Here is a 16,830-nt window from a genome sequence, read left to right on the forward strand (position 1 = left end):
CCCGCTTGATGATCTTGCATTTATCTTCCGCAGGTGGGTGTTGAACGATGTGCAGCACACGTTTGGTGGTGGTTTGGTCCAGGGCGGTGACCACATGGTAGAACCTGGTTGTGTCTGATGAAATATGGCGGAGGTGAAACTGAGCCTCTGCGTGGCTGAACCAGGTCTCTGGCTCCTGCACCCAGAAATCAGGGAGCTTGACAACTATAGCACTGATCGAAGGGTCGCTCATGTTGGGTTCAAAGGTGTTTGAACCTTTTGTGGTCACCAATTGTAGAGGCAGCAACACTGCTAACTGGAATAACACACAACCAGACGGGTTGAGCTCAGTGAGCAGAACTGATTTATTGCAGGCTGCCTGGTTGGCCTTATACTCCCAGCCTGGACCTGGCTGAAAACTGCGCTAGGGGCGCTGATGTCACCAGGGTGTCACGTGGGTCCCCAACTGTGGGCTTCTGAGCCCGGTGCCAAGGGGAAAACACCCGATGGCGCCATGTTTGCTAGCTGCCCCGTGCGTGTGTTACAAGCGGGGCTGGTTCGCCTGCATAACGGTGTGCCACCACAGAGAGCGGCAGCGGCCCCGGCCCCGGTCCGGGCAGTATGGACCGACTAGGAGGGGAGGCAGGCCCCTCCAGCCCGGGTAAGAAACCTGCATAGGAGAAGGCCACTCCGATATAAAACCTACGACCCAAGGACCTCGCTGCCACGTCCCAGCTTGCTTGGCCACGGCACACGAACCATGGGTGTAAAGGGTGGGGCCAGTACTGCGCGCACTGCACTCCACCTAAAAGCTCCTTTGCGCAGGCCCGAAGACTGGTCCACGTCCTCCCCCTCCACGTCCTCCCCCTCAAAAGAAGCTCACAAACTCAAGCTAGCATGCTGGAACATCAGAACCATGCTAAACAAGGCTGATAGCCACCGACCTGAACGTCGGTCTGCCCTCATCGCACATGAACTCCTCAGACTTGACATCGACATAGCTGCTCTCAGTGAAGTCCGCCTTGCAGATGTAGGCAGCCTCCAAGAACGCAGCGCAGGCTACACACTCTACTGGTCTGGCAAGCTTATGGATGAACGATGCCTATCTGGTGTAGGCTTCATGGTCAAGAACTCCATTGCCTCCAAACTCGAAAACCTCCCGACAGGCCACTCGGACCGAATCATGTCCATGCGACTACCCCTTCAAAACAAGCGTCGCATCACCCTCATCAGTGTCTATGCTCCAACCCTCCAGGCGGAACCAGCAGAAAAGGACAAGTTCTACACTGACCTGCACAACCTCATTCAACGCACCCCTACAGCCGACAAGGTTGTCATCCTTGGCGACTTCAACGCTCGCGTCGGCAAAGGCTCAGAAACCTGGCCAGGAATCCTGGGCAAGCATGGTGTCGGCAAGTGCAACGACAATGGGCGCCTCCTGTTGGAGCTCTGCGCAGAACAGCGGCTTGTCATTACAAACACCCTTTTTCAGCAGAGGGACAGCCTGAAGACTACCTGGATGCATCCCCGATCCAAACACTGGCACCTCCTGGACTACGTCCTGGTGCGAGAAAGAGACAAACGAGATGTGCTCCACACCAGGGTCATGCCCAGCGCGGAATGCCACACTGACCACCGGCTGGTTCGCTGCAAGCTCAACCTTCACTTCAAGCCAAAGCCCAGGAACAGTAAAGCCCCCAGAAAGAGGTTCAATGTTGGAAACCTGCAGTCAGACGAAGTGAGAGGAAACTTCCAGGCAAACCTCAAAGCAAAGCTCGACGATGCAATCCGCCTCACGGACTCGTCCCCTGAAACCCTCTGGGATCAGCTGAAGACTACCATACTGCAATCCACTGAAGAGGTACTGGGCTTCTCCTCCAGGAAAAACAAGGACTGGTTCGACGATAACAGCCAGGAAATCCAGGAGCTGCTGGCAAAGAAGCGAGCTGCCCACCAGGCTCACCTTACAAAGCCGTCCTGTCCAGAGAAGAAACAAGCCTTCCGTCGCGCATGTAGCCATCTTCAGCGCAAACTCTGGGAGATCCAAAATGAGTGGTGGATTAGCCAGGCCAAGTGAACCCAGCTCAGCGCGGACATTGGCGACTTCAGGGGTTTCTACGAGGCTCTAAAGGCTGTGTACGGCCCCTCACCCCAAGTCCAAAGCCCGCTGCGCAGCTCAGACGGCAAAGTCCTCTTCAGCGACAAGATCTCCATCCTCAACCAATGGTCAGAACACTTCCAATCTCTTTTCAGTGCCAACCGCTCAGTCCAAGATTCCGCCCTGCTCCAGCTCCCTCAACAGCCCCTAAGGTCCTCACCCAGGATGAGACATATAAGGCAATTGAACAACTGAAAAGTGGCAAAGCAGCAGGTATGGATGGAATCCCCCCAGAGGTCTGGAAGGCTGGCAGAAAAACTCTGCATGTCAAGCTGCATGAGTTTTTCAAGCTTTGTTGGGACAAAGGAAAACTGCCTCAGGACCTTTGTGATGCCATCATCATCACCCTGTACAAAAACAAAGGAGAGAAATCAGACTGCTCAAACTACAGGGGAATCACGCTGCTCTCCATTGCAGGCAAAATCTTCGCTAGGATTCTCCTAAATAGAATAATACCTAGTGTCGCCGAGAATATTCTCCCAGAATCACAGTGCGGCTTTCGCACAAACATAGGAACTACTGACATGGTCTTTGCCCTCAGACAGCTCTAAGAAAAGTGCAGAGAACAAAACAAAGGACTCTACATCACCTTTGTTGACCTCACCAAAGCCTTTGACACCGTGAGCAGGAAAGGGCTTTGGTAAATACTAGAGCGCCTCGGATGCCCCCCAAAGTTCCTCAACATGGTTATCCAACTGCACAAAAACCAACAAGGTCGGGTCAGATACAGCAATGAGCTCTCTGAACCCTTCTCCATTAACAATGGCGTGAAGCAAGGCTGTGTTCTCGCACCAACCCTCTTTTCAATCTTCTTCAGCATGATGCTGAACCAAGCCATGAAAGACCTCAACAATGAAGACGCTGTTTACATCCGGTACTGCACGGATGGCAGTCTCTTCAATCTGAGGCGCCTGCAAGCTCACACCAAGACACAAGAGAAACTTGTCCGTGAACTACTCTTTGCAGATGATGCCGCTTTAGTTGCCCATTCAGAGCCAGCTCTTCAGCGCTTAACGTCCTGTTTTGCGGAAACTGCCAAAATGTTTGGCCTGGAAGTCAGCCTGAAGAAAACGGAGGTCCTCCATCAGCCAGCTCCCCACCATGACTACCAGCCCCCCCACATCTCCATCGAGCACACAAAACCCAAAACGGTCAACCAGTTTACCTATCTCGGCTGCACCATTTCATCAGATGCAAGGATCGACAACGAGATAGACAACAGACTCGCCAAGGCAAATAGCACCTTTGGAAGACTACACAAAAGAGTCTGGAAAAACAACCAACTGAAAAACCTCACAAAGATAAGCGTATACAGAGCCATTGTCATACCCACACTCCTGTTCGGCTCCGAATCATGGGTCCTCTACCGGCTTCACCTACGGCTCCTAGAACGCTTCCACCAGCGTTGTCTCCACTCCATCCTCAACATTCATTGGAGCGCCTTCATCCCTAACATCGAAGTACTCGAGATGGCAGAGGCCGATAGCATCGAGTCCACGCTGCTGAAGATCCAGCTGCGCTGGATGGGTCACGTCTCCAGAATGGAGGACCATCGCCTTCCCAAGATCGTGTTATATGGCGAGCTCTTCACTGGCCACCGTGACAGAGGTGCACCAAAGAAGAGGTACAAAGACTGCCTAAAGAAATCTCTTGGTGCCTGCCACATTGACCACTGCCAGTGGGCTGATATGGCCTCAAACCGTGCATCTTGGTGCCTCACAGTTCGGCAGGCAGCAACCTCCTTTGAAGAAGACCGCAGAGCCCACCTCACTGACAAAAGACAAAGGAGGAAAAACTCAACACCCAACCCCAACCAACCAATTTTCCCTTGCAACCGCTGCAACCGTGTCTGCCTGACCCGCATCGGACTTGTCAGCCACAAACGAGCCTGGAGCTGATGTGGACATTTACCCTTCCATAAATCTTTGTCTACGAAGCCAAGCCAAAGAACATTCCTATTGATTAGGAACATGTTAGTTTTCTTTAAAGACAACATAGCCAGATTGCTTAAGTTAGAGCACCCACAAACAGCAACCCAGTAACTAGATTTTGTGTTCTTTGAGACCTTACAGACTATCTTTCTCCCCATTTACACCCAGCCATGTAAATTTCTCTTGCTAGTTATAAGCAAATAAATGCTTCAGACTAAAATGCTTGAGGGACACAAAACTACTGATCCCTGACATTTGAATTTTGAGTTCAATATGTTTGTGAAACCCATTACTGAAATTGAAGGTGAGCTATTGATTAATATATTTATTAATAATGTGATTTTCTATTAGATGAAAGTATATTGCTCCCAATGTATTTAGTACAGTAAACTCCCTGGTATCCAGAACTCCAGCAACGGGCAGTCTCAAGCAACTGGCCAAAAAACCGAGAAAGATAAATTTTAAAAATTAAAATAATAGGTAAAGTTTAAAATTGAAAAAATTAAGGTTCTCTGAAGTAACACATACATCTTTGGTGAAGATGGGAACAAATATTCAACCAGCAGAGTGCTTTGCTTGTAGCAGCTGTTTAAGTAAGTTGTGTTTGAATGAGCTGGTTGATGCTGCTCACCTTTGGGATGACTCTCTTAAGTGTCTCCTTATCCCTCCTCAGTAACGATAGCCCCGGTTAGAAGCTTTAAATTGGGAGTTGGGTGGGGGGGGGGAGTAATTATCTTTAATGTTATTGTTCGTCTTTCAGGCGACTTCATAGAAGGGTAGCAGCGATGTTAAATGTTTTCAAAGAATGTGACTGAAAATAAAGTAAAATACTTTAAGGTTTATATATTCATGTAAATTAAGTTTGTTCAGTATATGTACAGTGTAGTTTTGTCTTTTCAACCATTTGTTCTTAATGCAGGTATATTAGGCATGGCAAGAGCAAGTCTCAGGCAACTGGAAAATACACTTATCTGGCATCTACCAATCCCCATCGGTGCAGGATACCAGGAGTTTTACTGTCTATGTACCTATCGTTGGCCATTTGGGGGGGAAAAAATCTCATCTTGCCTGTGAGAATAATTTACCCCATATTACCAAATAATATTATCAATATTATTTTGGAGATTGCTGGTTTAGGGAAAGAAACCTTGTTTGTTATATGGCAGGAGACATTTAGTTGTATCTTTTCCTTTCATTGCTGTGCAGGTTTACAGCTGATGCTAGTTAAATTGATTTCCTAATAATAAAACATGATTTTCGAGTTTGAGCATTTATTGACCATGCGCAATTGCCCCTAAGCTGAATTGCTAGCCAGGCCTTTTGAGGGAGTTGTTAAATAACAGGAATCTCTTGGACCAGACAGGGTTGGCTGAGTTCCTTCTTGGAAGGATATTGTGAATTAGTTTTAAGTACAGTTCGTAATACATTTACTGATACTACCTACCTATTTCAGATTCAATTAATTTTCCCAGCTGCTGCATCATAATTCAAACTTTTAAATGTATTTGTGGTCCAGTTGCATACCGCTACCATATTTAAATCCTGGCCATGTTTGTCTTTTAGCTAACAGTCTTTTGATTTTATATTTATTGAGAAGTAGTTGTTGCTGAATGCTAGCTCTTAGTAGTCTATGTAATTTTTAAGTTAATTGTTAAAGCACTTGTTTATCTTCAGTTGTTAATGATTTATTTTTGTCCTTATTTAGGGTCCGCCTGGCACTGGAAAAACAACTAGTATCTTGTGCTTGGCACGAGCATTGTTAGGTCCTGCATTAAAGGATGCTGTTCTTGAACTCAATGCCTCAAATGACCGGTGAGAGTCCTATATTTAGTATTGATATTTGAAAATGATCTGGGGTCATAATCATTGCTGACAATAAAATAGATCAGATAGATACTTCTACCCATCTGGCTAGGACTGCAGGGTAAGGATGCTTCAATAGGGAAAGGAGATATAAAAAGAAAATCTGATTTTTTGTTATCAGTTGGCATTAGTATTATTAGTATAAGGGGTATGAAGAAAAACTTTCATTTAAATAGCCCTTTGAGGCACACTGATGTTTTATAGCCATTGAAGCGCTTGTGAGATAGTCCCTGTTTTTTTTAGACAAACAGCACAGTAACAGGCCTTTCCAGCACTTGAGCCTGTGCTCCCCCAAATAAAATACCCCAATTAACCTACAACCCCCACAAATTTTGAAAAGTGGGAGAAAACCAGAGAGGAAACCCACGCAAACAAGGGGAGAACAAAAAAAACTCCTTGCAGACAGCGCCAGATCAAACCCGGGTTGCTGACGCTACAATAGCATTGCGCCAACTGTGCCGTCCTCTGCGCCAACTGTACCATCCTCTGTGCCAATCGTGCCATCCTCTGCGCCAACTGTGCCGTCCTCTGCGCCAACCATGCCACCCCCTGTGGTAACTGTGCCGCCCTATTGTAACGAAGGAGTTGCCAAAGCCTATTTGTGTCCACTGAAACCTCAAACAGCGGAATCACATGCAGAATTTATTGCAGGTATTTTCTTTGTTTTGTGGATCCTCAGTTAGAAGTAATCACTATTTTTTAAATCTTGTGTTTTTCATGTGCCCCTCCTTTATGCAGTTGATCCACTGAAATCCAGCTACCCATAATTTAATTTACTTTTGGTTTAAGATTAAGTAAAAATCTTATGCATTTATTCAAGTCCAGAAACTGTAGTAGCAACAAAATCATACTCAGAAGCACCTGGCCTTTGAAAGGGACTATGAAAAGAAACTAAAGGAAACATTTTTAATAAAGAGCATGAAATATAGTTTGACTTTTAAAAAAAAATTTTGATGTACAGCATGATTACAGGCCATTCTGGCCCATGAGCCCTTGCCGCCTAAATACCCCAATTAACCTACAACCCCCATACATTTTAAAGGGTGGGAGAAAAACATGAAAGTCTGCAGACACCGTGCTTGAAGTAAAAATGCAATACAGGAGAAACTCAGCAGGTCAAACAATGTACTTTGTAGAGCAAAGATAAAAATACATAACCAATGTTTCAGCCTTGAGCCCTTCATTAAAGTATGGACAAAATGTGGGCAGGCGCCCAAACAAAATGGTGGGGGGGCAAGGGCAAGAGCATAGAAGACCCATTGTTTCTGCAAGCTCCTGCTCCACTAAACTATACCATCCTACCATGACTCCATTTTATCTTCCCAGGTCTAATCCTTTCTCACCTACATCCACAATTCCTCACATGTCCTCCTTCCCTTCAATTACTTCCAATTCCCTGAGCTAGACCATCTCATTTTCACTATGGACATCCAATCTCTGTATACCTTCATCCCCATACAGAAGGTCTCTTTTCTTTCTTTTTATTAGAAGGTTTCAAAGTCCTCCAACCAGTTTTTTCTTGACAAGAGACCTAACCAGTCAGTCATCCTGCATCACCAACCTCCTCTGCCTGGTGAAACTTGTTCTCAGCCTTAATAATTTCTCTTTTGACTCATCCCACTTTCTCGAACTCAAAGGAGTAGCATGGGTCCCAGCTATGCCTGCCTGTTTGCTGGCTTTATGGAGCAATCCATGCTGAAAGCCTAAATAGGCAAGGCCCTTCAATTCTTCCTCCACTATATTGACGACTACAACGGTACTGCCTTATACACCCATGATGAGCTCGTCAAGTTCATTAACTTTGCTACCAACTTTCACCCTGATCTCAAACTCACCTGAACCATCTCTGACAACACTCTTCCCTTTCTTGATCTTTCTATTTCCATCTTGGGAGACAAGCTTTTGACAGACATTTTTTCACAAACCCACGAACTTCCACAACTACCTTGACTACACTTCTTTGCACCAAGACCCCTGCAAGGATTCTATTCCTTTCTCTCAATTTCTCTATCTCCATCGCATCTATTCCCAAGATGAGGTCTTACAGTCCAGATCTTCTTCCAAGTACGGTGGCTTCAACTTCACCACCATCAACTCAGCCCTTATCCCCACCTCCTCCATTTTCCGCTCATCTGCCCTGGCCCCCATCTGCCTCCAAATGCAAAAAAAAAAGGATACCCCTTGTTCTCAGCATCCAACACATTATCTCTGTAATTTCAGACATCTACAACGTGGTCCCACCATCAGACGCATCTTTTCTCTGCCATCTGTAGGGGCCCTCCCTCCGTGACTCCCTCATCTTCTCATCCCTTCCTATTAATTGCCCTCTTGGCACCTTACCCTGCGGCTGCAGAAGTGCCACACGTGCCCACACCGCCTCCCTCATCATCGTTTGGAGTCCTAAACAGTCCTTCCAAGTGATGCAACACTTCACCATATCCACGGAGTCACCCACTACATCCGGTATTCCCGTTGTGTTTTTCATTCTACTTCAGAGAGGCTGGACGCAGACTGGGAGATCATTTCAATGAGCACCTTCCCTCTGTCTGCATCAATTATGGGGTCCCCAGTGGCCAACCATTTCAATTCTGCACCCCACTCCCATGCTGACACATCTGTCCGTGGTCTCGTGTACTATCAAACCAGGACAACACGTAAATTGGATGGAATTAATGCTGTCTTCTCTGGTTTCTGCAAGCCCATTCCCCCTTCTTTCTCTCCCTTCACCATCCCTCTGACATTTCCTCTTGTCTCTCCATTCACAGAGTGTAATGAAAGATTTAAACTGTGTCTCAGCTGCAAGGCTGAGAACTTGCCAGTTTTTTTTTAAGAATTAGTAGACACATCTGGTTTACACTATGAGGCCCAGGATGCATATTTAGTAGACACATCTAAATTCCACCATGGGGCCCAGGATGCAGTTGAATAGGAAGACCTTATCTAATTTACACTTATGAGGCCCAGACATGAAGTTTTCTTTTGTTGGTCGCAGACTGTCAGGAGACTTTGAAGATAATTAAACCATTTGTTGAAAGAGATAAGATCTGAAGTAAACAACTTTTGGGTAATATAAGCCATGGTCCCACTGCTGAAGAGAAAGACTCTGCAAGAGGTGGCAACATCTCTCAGCAAGAAGAACTTCAAGAGGCCAGCTAACGTCCTGGTCGAGGGAGGTGGAGAAGCTGCTACCGGCACCCCGACAACCTACTACAAGTGTGCAGTCGTTGCCTCGCTTCAGCAGTTGGGACCAGTCCAGGCATCGATAAGTATAATTGGTAAGGGCTTGCATATTGTAGAGTGAATTCAGCTTTAGATTTAGTAATAAAGACTTGTATAAACTGAACTGCTCTCGGTGTGTGTGTCTATTTCCTTTCGGTAGCTCAAACACTGTGACCAATCTAAAACGAACAAAGTGAGAGGTACAAGTTTACCCAAGACAATTGGCATAGTCAGCAGGATTGGTCTCAAGATGTTTCGCCGAAAGAAAGAGGTGAGCCCTGAGCAGTTCTTGATTCCGGGATGGACTTCCAAAGACGATGGGTTTGGCATGTTTGCCAATACCCTGTCTTTGTTGGGACCACCCCTCAGTTGGGATGAGAAGTTAGATCCATCAAGTGCGCCTCTTGGAGAGCGGGTTGCCACTTTCCTTCGAGAAAGTAAATTTCCTGTTAAAAAGGGGACGCTGACGGATGGTTTTTGGCTGCTGGCCACAGCCTTACGCCACTCTGTTCAGCATGAAGCAGAATCAGTTCAGCGAGAAGTAGAATCTCAGCATAAGAGAGAGCAACTAGAGGAGCGACAACGCTGTTCCATGATGAGTGAGATTGTTTGCACCAGTCAGGACCGAGCCAAAGAATGGGAGGATAAGCATGTCCAAACGATCTGCTGTAATATTAAACTCCGGCAGCAGCTCTGTGCAGATAAAAAAAAGGCATGGAGTAGAATCCAATCCACATCGTATTCGTGCCATGATAAGGAATGGCGACAATCCTGATGTAATTGATGAATGGGATGGGAATATCTGGAAAGATGACCATGGTAATAATGCAGATACTCCTCAGCATGTGCCTAACATACTGCCCCATGCCTGCCCCATAAGACAGCAGACTTCCCAAACAGATGGAAGAAGGGATGATGTAAGGGTAGAGATTGAAGGGATAGATACCCCGATCTCTCAAGAGGATCCAGGGGAAAATACCTGAACCCCTGCTTATGCTCAATGGCCCACCCCCTCTACGGGATGGCCTAGGCCTCATTCCGTCCACTGGACAAAGGACCCTGTGGGCCAAAGTGGGAGCAGGGTTCAAGAGCAGACAATGATACACGACTTCTCTATAAAAGAGCCTGGCTGCCATTGGAGATCGATTTAGGCAAAAGGTGGGAGAAACTCTGGCAGCCTGGCTCCTGTGTGTTTGGGAGCAAGGAGAGGGAAATGTATATTTAACCCCTGAGGAATTGTTGGGATTAGGAACATTGACTACTGATATCCAGGTCACTGCTGAGCTGCGGGGTAGAGGAAGAGAGGTGGATTACTCACTTGCTACTCTAGGGGATGCCCTGCTACAAGTATACCCATTACCAGTAGATTGGGATTTACATTTACAACAATTGGGGCACCCCAGAGGAGGGTATAGCAGTAATTCGTCAGCAGGCCCTGGCTTCTGCCTTGTATGCAGGGCGTTTGAGGCTGTGGGTACATGGGGGAAGCCCTGATGAAGAGATATTCACAGCTAGAATGCATACCAGATTGGTTCATTCTGCCCAACCCACTGTACAGGGACTGGTTCTGTCCGTAACTAGCCCGCTAATTGGACACCCTGTGTCTGAGGCGGTGCACGCCTTATCTGGGCAGGGAGAATTAGAGTTGGGAGGTAAAATTCATTCACGTACAACCCAGGTTAAATCAGACAAGCAGGATGAAAGGAGAGGGGCTGCTGTTAATAACGGGACAAGAAGAGACCTTTTTCTAACCTTGTTAAAGTTAGGCATACCTAAAAGTGATATTGATGGGAAACCTACTGCAGTCCTTTATGCCCTTTATAAGAGGAAGGCAGGGGAACATCTTCCCCAGCTGCTGAGTCCTCCTGGCCCAGCTGTGCCTTCTGCTCCCACTGCTGCTCCCACTGAGCCAGCTTCTCTTGCTCCAGTTACCCGTGATGAGATACAACAAATGGTTAAAAAGGCTCTTATGAATAATAGTGGCATGTGGGCCTGGAAGACCCCGAACCCTACTAAAGCATGAGGGTGTGGGCAGGGCTCCCGTGTCTACTCCATTGAGATACGGCAGATACACGGGGACCCACGACCCTACATACCGATAACAATCCATTGGGGTGGGGATAATGACCACCAATATTTGGCCTTGGTCGATACCGGTGCGGAGCACTCGGTGCTTCTGGGTAACGCTGACCTCTGGACTGGACCAACATTTTGAATAAAAGGAATGGGAGGAGTGATCACCCTGGTGAAGGAAATAAAAGTCTGTGCCATGGTGGGTGATGGCCCTTCCCCTATATGGTTACATGCCCTGGTGGCTGCCACTGATGAGTGCATCCTAGGTATTAATATGTTGGCCGGTACGGCCCTTAACACTAGCCAAGGGGGATTTGGAATTCGGACTATTACTAAAAGATTAGTGGTGGGTCGTGCTAAGTCGGATCTTGTGATGGTGCTTTCCCCCCAAAACCAGTATGCATTCCACAATATCGCCTCCCTGGGGGGCAGGAAGAGATTACTGCCACCATCGATCCTCTGCAAGAAGAATGGGTAGTGAGGCCCGCAACGTGGCCCTTTAATAGGCCTGTTTGGCCGGTCCAGAAGTGGAGAATGACAGTTGACTGTCGTTTTTTGAATAAACATGCCCCACCACTAGCTTCGGCAGTTCTGGACATTGTTACCTTTATTGAAAACATTGCTACTAGGAACTCAGGAACATGGTATGCTGTGATTGATCTCGCTAACGCCTTCTTCAGTATTCTTATAGACGAGGTCTCACAGGATCAGTTCGCATTTACTTGGAAGGGGCGCAAGTATACCTTCACCCGCCTCCTTCAGGGCTATGTACACTCTCCCACTATTTGCCACAGCCTAATTGCCCGTGATTTGGAGACAGTGCAAGTATCGCCTTCTCTCTCAATTCACCATTATATTGATGATGTGATGATCCAAGGGGCCACGGAAGAGATGGTACAGGAAGGTATAGAGAGTGTCCAAGATACCCTGATGCAAAGAGGTTGGGCCATTAACCCCCACCCCAAGGTACAGGGCCCGTCCTAGACAGTTATCTTCCTTGGAATTCAGTGGCATGCTGAAGAACAGGTGGTTCCCGATAAAGTACACAATAAGATCGCAGTCTTGGCCACTCCTACTAACAAAAAAGAGACCCAGCGTTTCCTGGGGTTATTGGGATACTGGCAATGCCATATTCCACACTTGGCATTGCTTTTATGTCCTCCATACAAGCTTAACCAAAAGAAAAGAGACTTTGTATGGGGTGACAATCAGGAAAGGGCGTTCCAGTCCGCCAAGCAGGCTATTCTTCAGGCCCTGCCCATTGCTCCCCGCATCCCAAATACCCCCTATGAACTACAAGTCTCTGTTACTGATGATGTGGCATCCTGTTGCCTCTGGCAGAAACAAGAGGGCCACCGAGTCCCACTGGGATTCTGGTCACGTACCATTCCCAAGGCTGCCACTCGTTATTCTGCTTTTGAACAACAGTTACTAGCCTGTTACTGGGCCCTGCTGGAGACTGAAAGAATGACAGGCGATGCAGATGTTCAATTAAGACCTGCACTTCCAATAATGAACTGGGTCCTGGCTAATGATGCTAATCTAAAGATCGGGCGGGCTCAGCAGTCCTCTATTGTTAAATGGAAGTGGTATATTCTGACTTGTGCAATCAGAGGGCCTGAAGGGGTGGGCTGCATACACGAACAGAGTGGCCATTTGGGGGAGAAGGGATCAGCTATGTGGGCCCGTACACATGCCTTACCCGTCCATCAGGACAATGTCCACATGGTCGTGCATATATGCCCTGCATGCCAGCTTGTGAAGTCCCGCACCGTTCCTCCTGGTCCACATGGCCGAATAAGACGGGGAGCTCGCTCAGCTGCGGTTAGGCAAATTGATTACATAGGCCTTATGCCAGACTGTATGGGTAAACGTTACGTCCTAGATTACTAGGACCTTTTCGGGCCTGGTTTTTGCTTTTCCCACCAAGACGGCTGACCAAGCTAGCACTATCCAAGGACTAAACCATTTAATTTCTCCATATAACCACTTACAACACAGAACAGGCCAGTTCGGCCCTACTAGTCCATGCCGTAACAAATCCCCACCCTCCTAGTCCCACTGACCAGCACCCGGTCCATACCCCTCCAGTCCTCTCCTATCCATGTAACTATCCAGTCTTTCCTTAAATGTAACCAATGACCCCGCTTCGACCACATCTGTTGGAAGCTCATTCCACATCCCTACCACTCTTTGCGTAAAGAAATTTCCCCTCATGTTCCCCTTATAATTTTCCCCCTCCAATCTTAAACCATGCCCTCCAGTTTGAATCTCCCCCACTCTTAATTGAAAAAGCCTATCCACATTTACTGTCTGTCCCTTTTAAAATCTTAAACACCTCTATCAAGTCCCCTCTCAATCTACGCTCCAGAGAAAAAAGCCCCAGTCTGCACAACCTTTCCCTGTAACTCAGACCTTGAAATCCTGTCAACATTCTCGTGAACCTTCTTTGGCACTCTCTCTATTTTGTTTATATCTTTCCTATAATTTGGTGACCAAAACTGTACACAGTACTCCAAATTTGGCCTCACCAATGCCTTGTACAATGTCATCATAACCTCCCTACTCTTGAATTCAATACTCCGATATATGAAGGCCAATATTCCAAATGCCTTCTTCACCACACCATCTACCTGAGTATCAGCCTTGAGGGTACTATTTACCATCACTCCTAAATCCCTTTGTTGCTCTGCACATCTCAATAGCCTACCATTTAATGCATATGACCTATTTAGATTTGCCTTTCCAAAATGTAACACCTCACACTTATCTGTATTAAATTCCATCAGCCATTTCTCACCGCACACCTCCAGCCTTCCTAAATCACCTTTTAATCTACGGTAATCTTCCTCACTGTCCACAACACCACCAACCTTTGTATCATCCGCAAACTTGCTTATCCAATTCTCCACCCCTACTTCCAGATCGTTAATATATATAACAAACAATAGTGGACCGAGAACCGATCCCTGAGGAACTCCACTAGTCACCGGCCTCCAATTGGACAAACAATTTTCTACCACTACTCTCTGACACCTCCCATCCAACCATTGCTGAATCCATTTCACTGTCTCCTCATTTATACCTAATGCCTCCTCCTCTTTTCCTAACCTCCTGTGGGGAACTTTGTCAAAAGCTTTACTAAAGTCTAAATAGACAACATCCACAGCTTTCCCTTCATCAACCTTTTTTGTAACCCCCTCGAAAAACTCAATCAGGTTTGTCAAGCATGATCTACCCCTGACAAAACCATGCTGATTACTCCCTATCAATCCCTGTACCTCCAAATATTTGTAAATACCATCCCTCAGAACACTTTCCATCAACTTGCCCACCACAGATGTCAGACTCACGGGCCTATAATTCCCAGGTTTACATTTAGACCCTTTCTTAAACAGCGGAACCACATGCGCCACCCTCCAATCCTTTGGCACTACCCCCATGGCCAGTGACATCCTAAATATCTCTGTTAATGGCCCCACTATCTGTCCACTAGCCTCCCTGAGTGTCCTTGGGAATATTTTGTCCGGTCCTGGAGATTTATCCACCTTTATCTTTTTCAACACAGCCATCACTACCTCCTCGGTTATCCTTATATGCTTCATTACCTCCCCACTATTTTTTTAAACCTCAACTGGTTCAATATTTTTTTCCCTAGAGAATACCAAGGCAAAGAAATCATTCAAAATTTCCCCCATTTCCTCTGACTTCTCACTCAGCCTACCCTCACTATCTACAAGGGGTCCAATTTTATCCTCACTAATCTTTTACTTTTAATGTACTTATAGAAACCCTTTGGATTTATTTCTCACTCTGTCTGCTAAAGCCTCTTCGTGCCTTTTTTTGGCCTTTCTAATTTCTTTCTCAAGATTCCTTCTACACTCCTTGTAGTTCTCCTTCAAATTGTCAGCTCCCTGTTCTTTATACCTCTTGTACACCTCCCTTTTTCTCCTAACCAGATTTCCAATATTCCTCGAAAACCAAGCCTCCCTATGACTTCCAGCCTTTACTTTGATCCTCACTGGGACATAACTACTCTGTACCCTCAAAATCTCTTTTTTGAATATCCTCCATTTTTCATTTACACCCTCACCTGAAAATATCCAGTCCCACTCAATACTCCCCAAATCCCTTCTTATTCCTTTGAAATTTGCTCTTCTCCAATCCAGAACCTCAACTTTAGGCCCCTCCTTGCTCTTCCCTAAAACTACCTTAAAACTAACAGAAATATGATCACTAGACCCAATTGGATCTCCAACATTAATGTCTGATACCTGACCTAGCTCGTTCCCTAACAGGAGATCCAGTATTACACTGTCCCGAGTCGGTTCTTCTACTATTTGATTCAGAAAACAATCTTGAACACATTTAACGAACTCTAGCCCATCCAGCCCTCTAACTGTATGGGTATCCCAATCAATGTGAGGGAAGTTAAAATCTCCCATGATCACTACCTTATGATTCTCACACAGATACGTTATCTCTCTACACATTTGTTCCTCTAGTTTTCTTGACCCATTTGGTGGTCTGTAATACACCCTTATTAGCACCCTCATGTCTCCTTCACCCCTCAATTCCAACCAAACAGCCTCACTGGATGATCCCTCCGGACCATCTTGCCACCTCACGGCAGTAATGTCCTCCTTAACAAGCAGAGCAACTCCTCCCCCTTTTTTTTTACCCCCTGATCTATCACATCTAAAACAAATGTATCCTGGAACGTTAAGTTGCCAGTCCTGCCCCTCTTGTAGCCAGGTCTCACTAATTGCCACAATATCGTGACCCCAAGTATCTGTCTATACTCTCAGCTCGTCTACCTTGTTCACTATGCTTCTTGCATTAAAATATATGCATTTCAGAGAATGACCCTCATATACATTCTATTTTCTACCTTCTACCCTAATCTCCATCCTACCTTTGTTATCGTTTTTATTCTTATATAGGTGGCCATGCTCCCTTGACACTGCTCTCACACTCTGTTCCCCACCCCCCTGCCAAACTAGTTTAAACCTTCCCCCACAGCTCTAGCAAATCTGCTTGCCAGCACATTGGTCCCCCTCCAGTTCAAGTGGAGTCCGTCCCTTTTGTACAGGTCTGACCTTCCCCAGAAGAGATCCCAATGATCCAGAAATCTTATCCCTTGCCCCCTGCACCATCTCTTTAGCCACGCATTCATCCTCCACATCCTCCTATTTCTACCCTCACTAGCACGTGGCACCGGCAGCAATCCAGAGATTACTACCTTGGAGGTCCTGTTTTTTAACTTCCTACCTAATTCCACATAATCCTGTTTCAGGACCTCATCCCCACTTCTAGCTAAGTCATTGGTCCCCACATGGACCACGACTTCTGGCTGTTCTCCTTCCCCTTGCAGAATGCTATGTACTCGATCAGAGATATCCCTGACCCTGGCACCAGGGAGGCAACATACCAATCTGGATCCCCGATCTCATCCCACAAACCTTCTATCTGTCCCTCTGACTAACGAGTCCCCAACTACAAGTATTCTGTTCTTATCCCTCCTTCTCTTCTGAACCTCAGGGGCAGCCCCCATGTCAGAGACCTGACCCCAACGACTCGTCCCAGATTGGCTGTTCTCCCCAGCAG

General features: G+C 46.6%; 1 protein-coding gene and 1 long non-coding RNA gene across 10 annotated transcripts in view; one reads left to right on the top strand and one right to left on the bottom strand.

Annotated features, from left to right (window-relative positions):
* The window catches only part of rfc2 (replication factor C (activator 1) 2), a 79,671-nt gene that overhangs the window by 36,348 nt on the left and 26,493 nt on the right, over nucleotides 1-16,830 (top strand). For 5 of the 9 annotated variants that reach the window (XM_069884967.1, XM_069884966.1, XM_069884965.1 and 2 more), the window contains 2 exons: nucleotides 4,988-5,138; nucleotides 5,774-5,880. In XM_069884967.1, the coding sequence (XP_069741068.1) occupies nucleotides 4,988-5,138; nucleotides 5,774-5,880 (258 nt within the window). Of the gene's footprint in view, nucleotides 1-4,987; nucleotides 5,139-5,773; nucleotides 5,881-9,114; nucleotides 9,207-16,830 lie in introns of those variants that run through there. The other 4 variants (XM_069884970.1, XM_069884968.1, XM_069884971.1 and 1 more) reach the window with 2 other exon arrangements.
* Nucleotides 1-16,830, bottom strand: part of LOC138736085 (uncharacterized) — a 46,197-nt gene that overhangs the window by 28,130 nt on the left and 1,237 nt on the right. The gene's annotated exons all lie outside the window — the stretch shown is intronic.

Source organism: Narcine bancroftii, chromosome 6 (genome assembly GCF_036971445.1).
Source record: "Narcine bancroftii isolate sNarBan1 chromosome 6, sNarBan1.hap1, whole genome shotgun sequence".
Classification (NCBI taxonomy): domain Eukaryota; kingdom Metazoa; phylum Chordata; class Chondrichthyes; order Torpediniformes; family Narcinidae; genus Narcine; species Narcine bancroftii.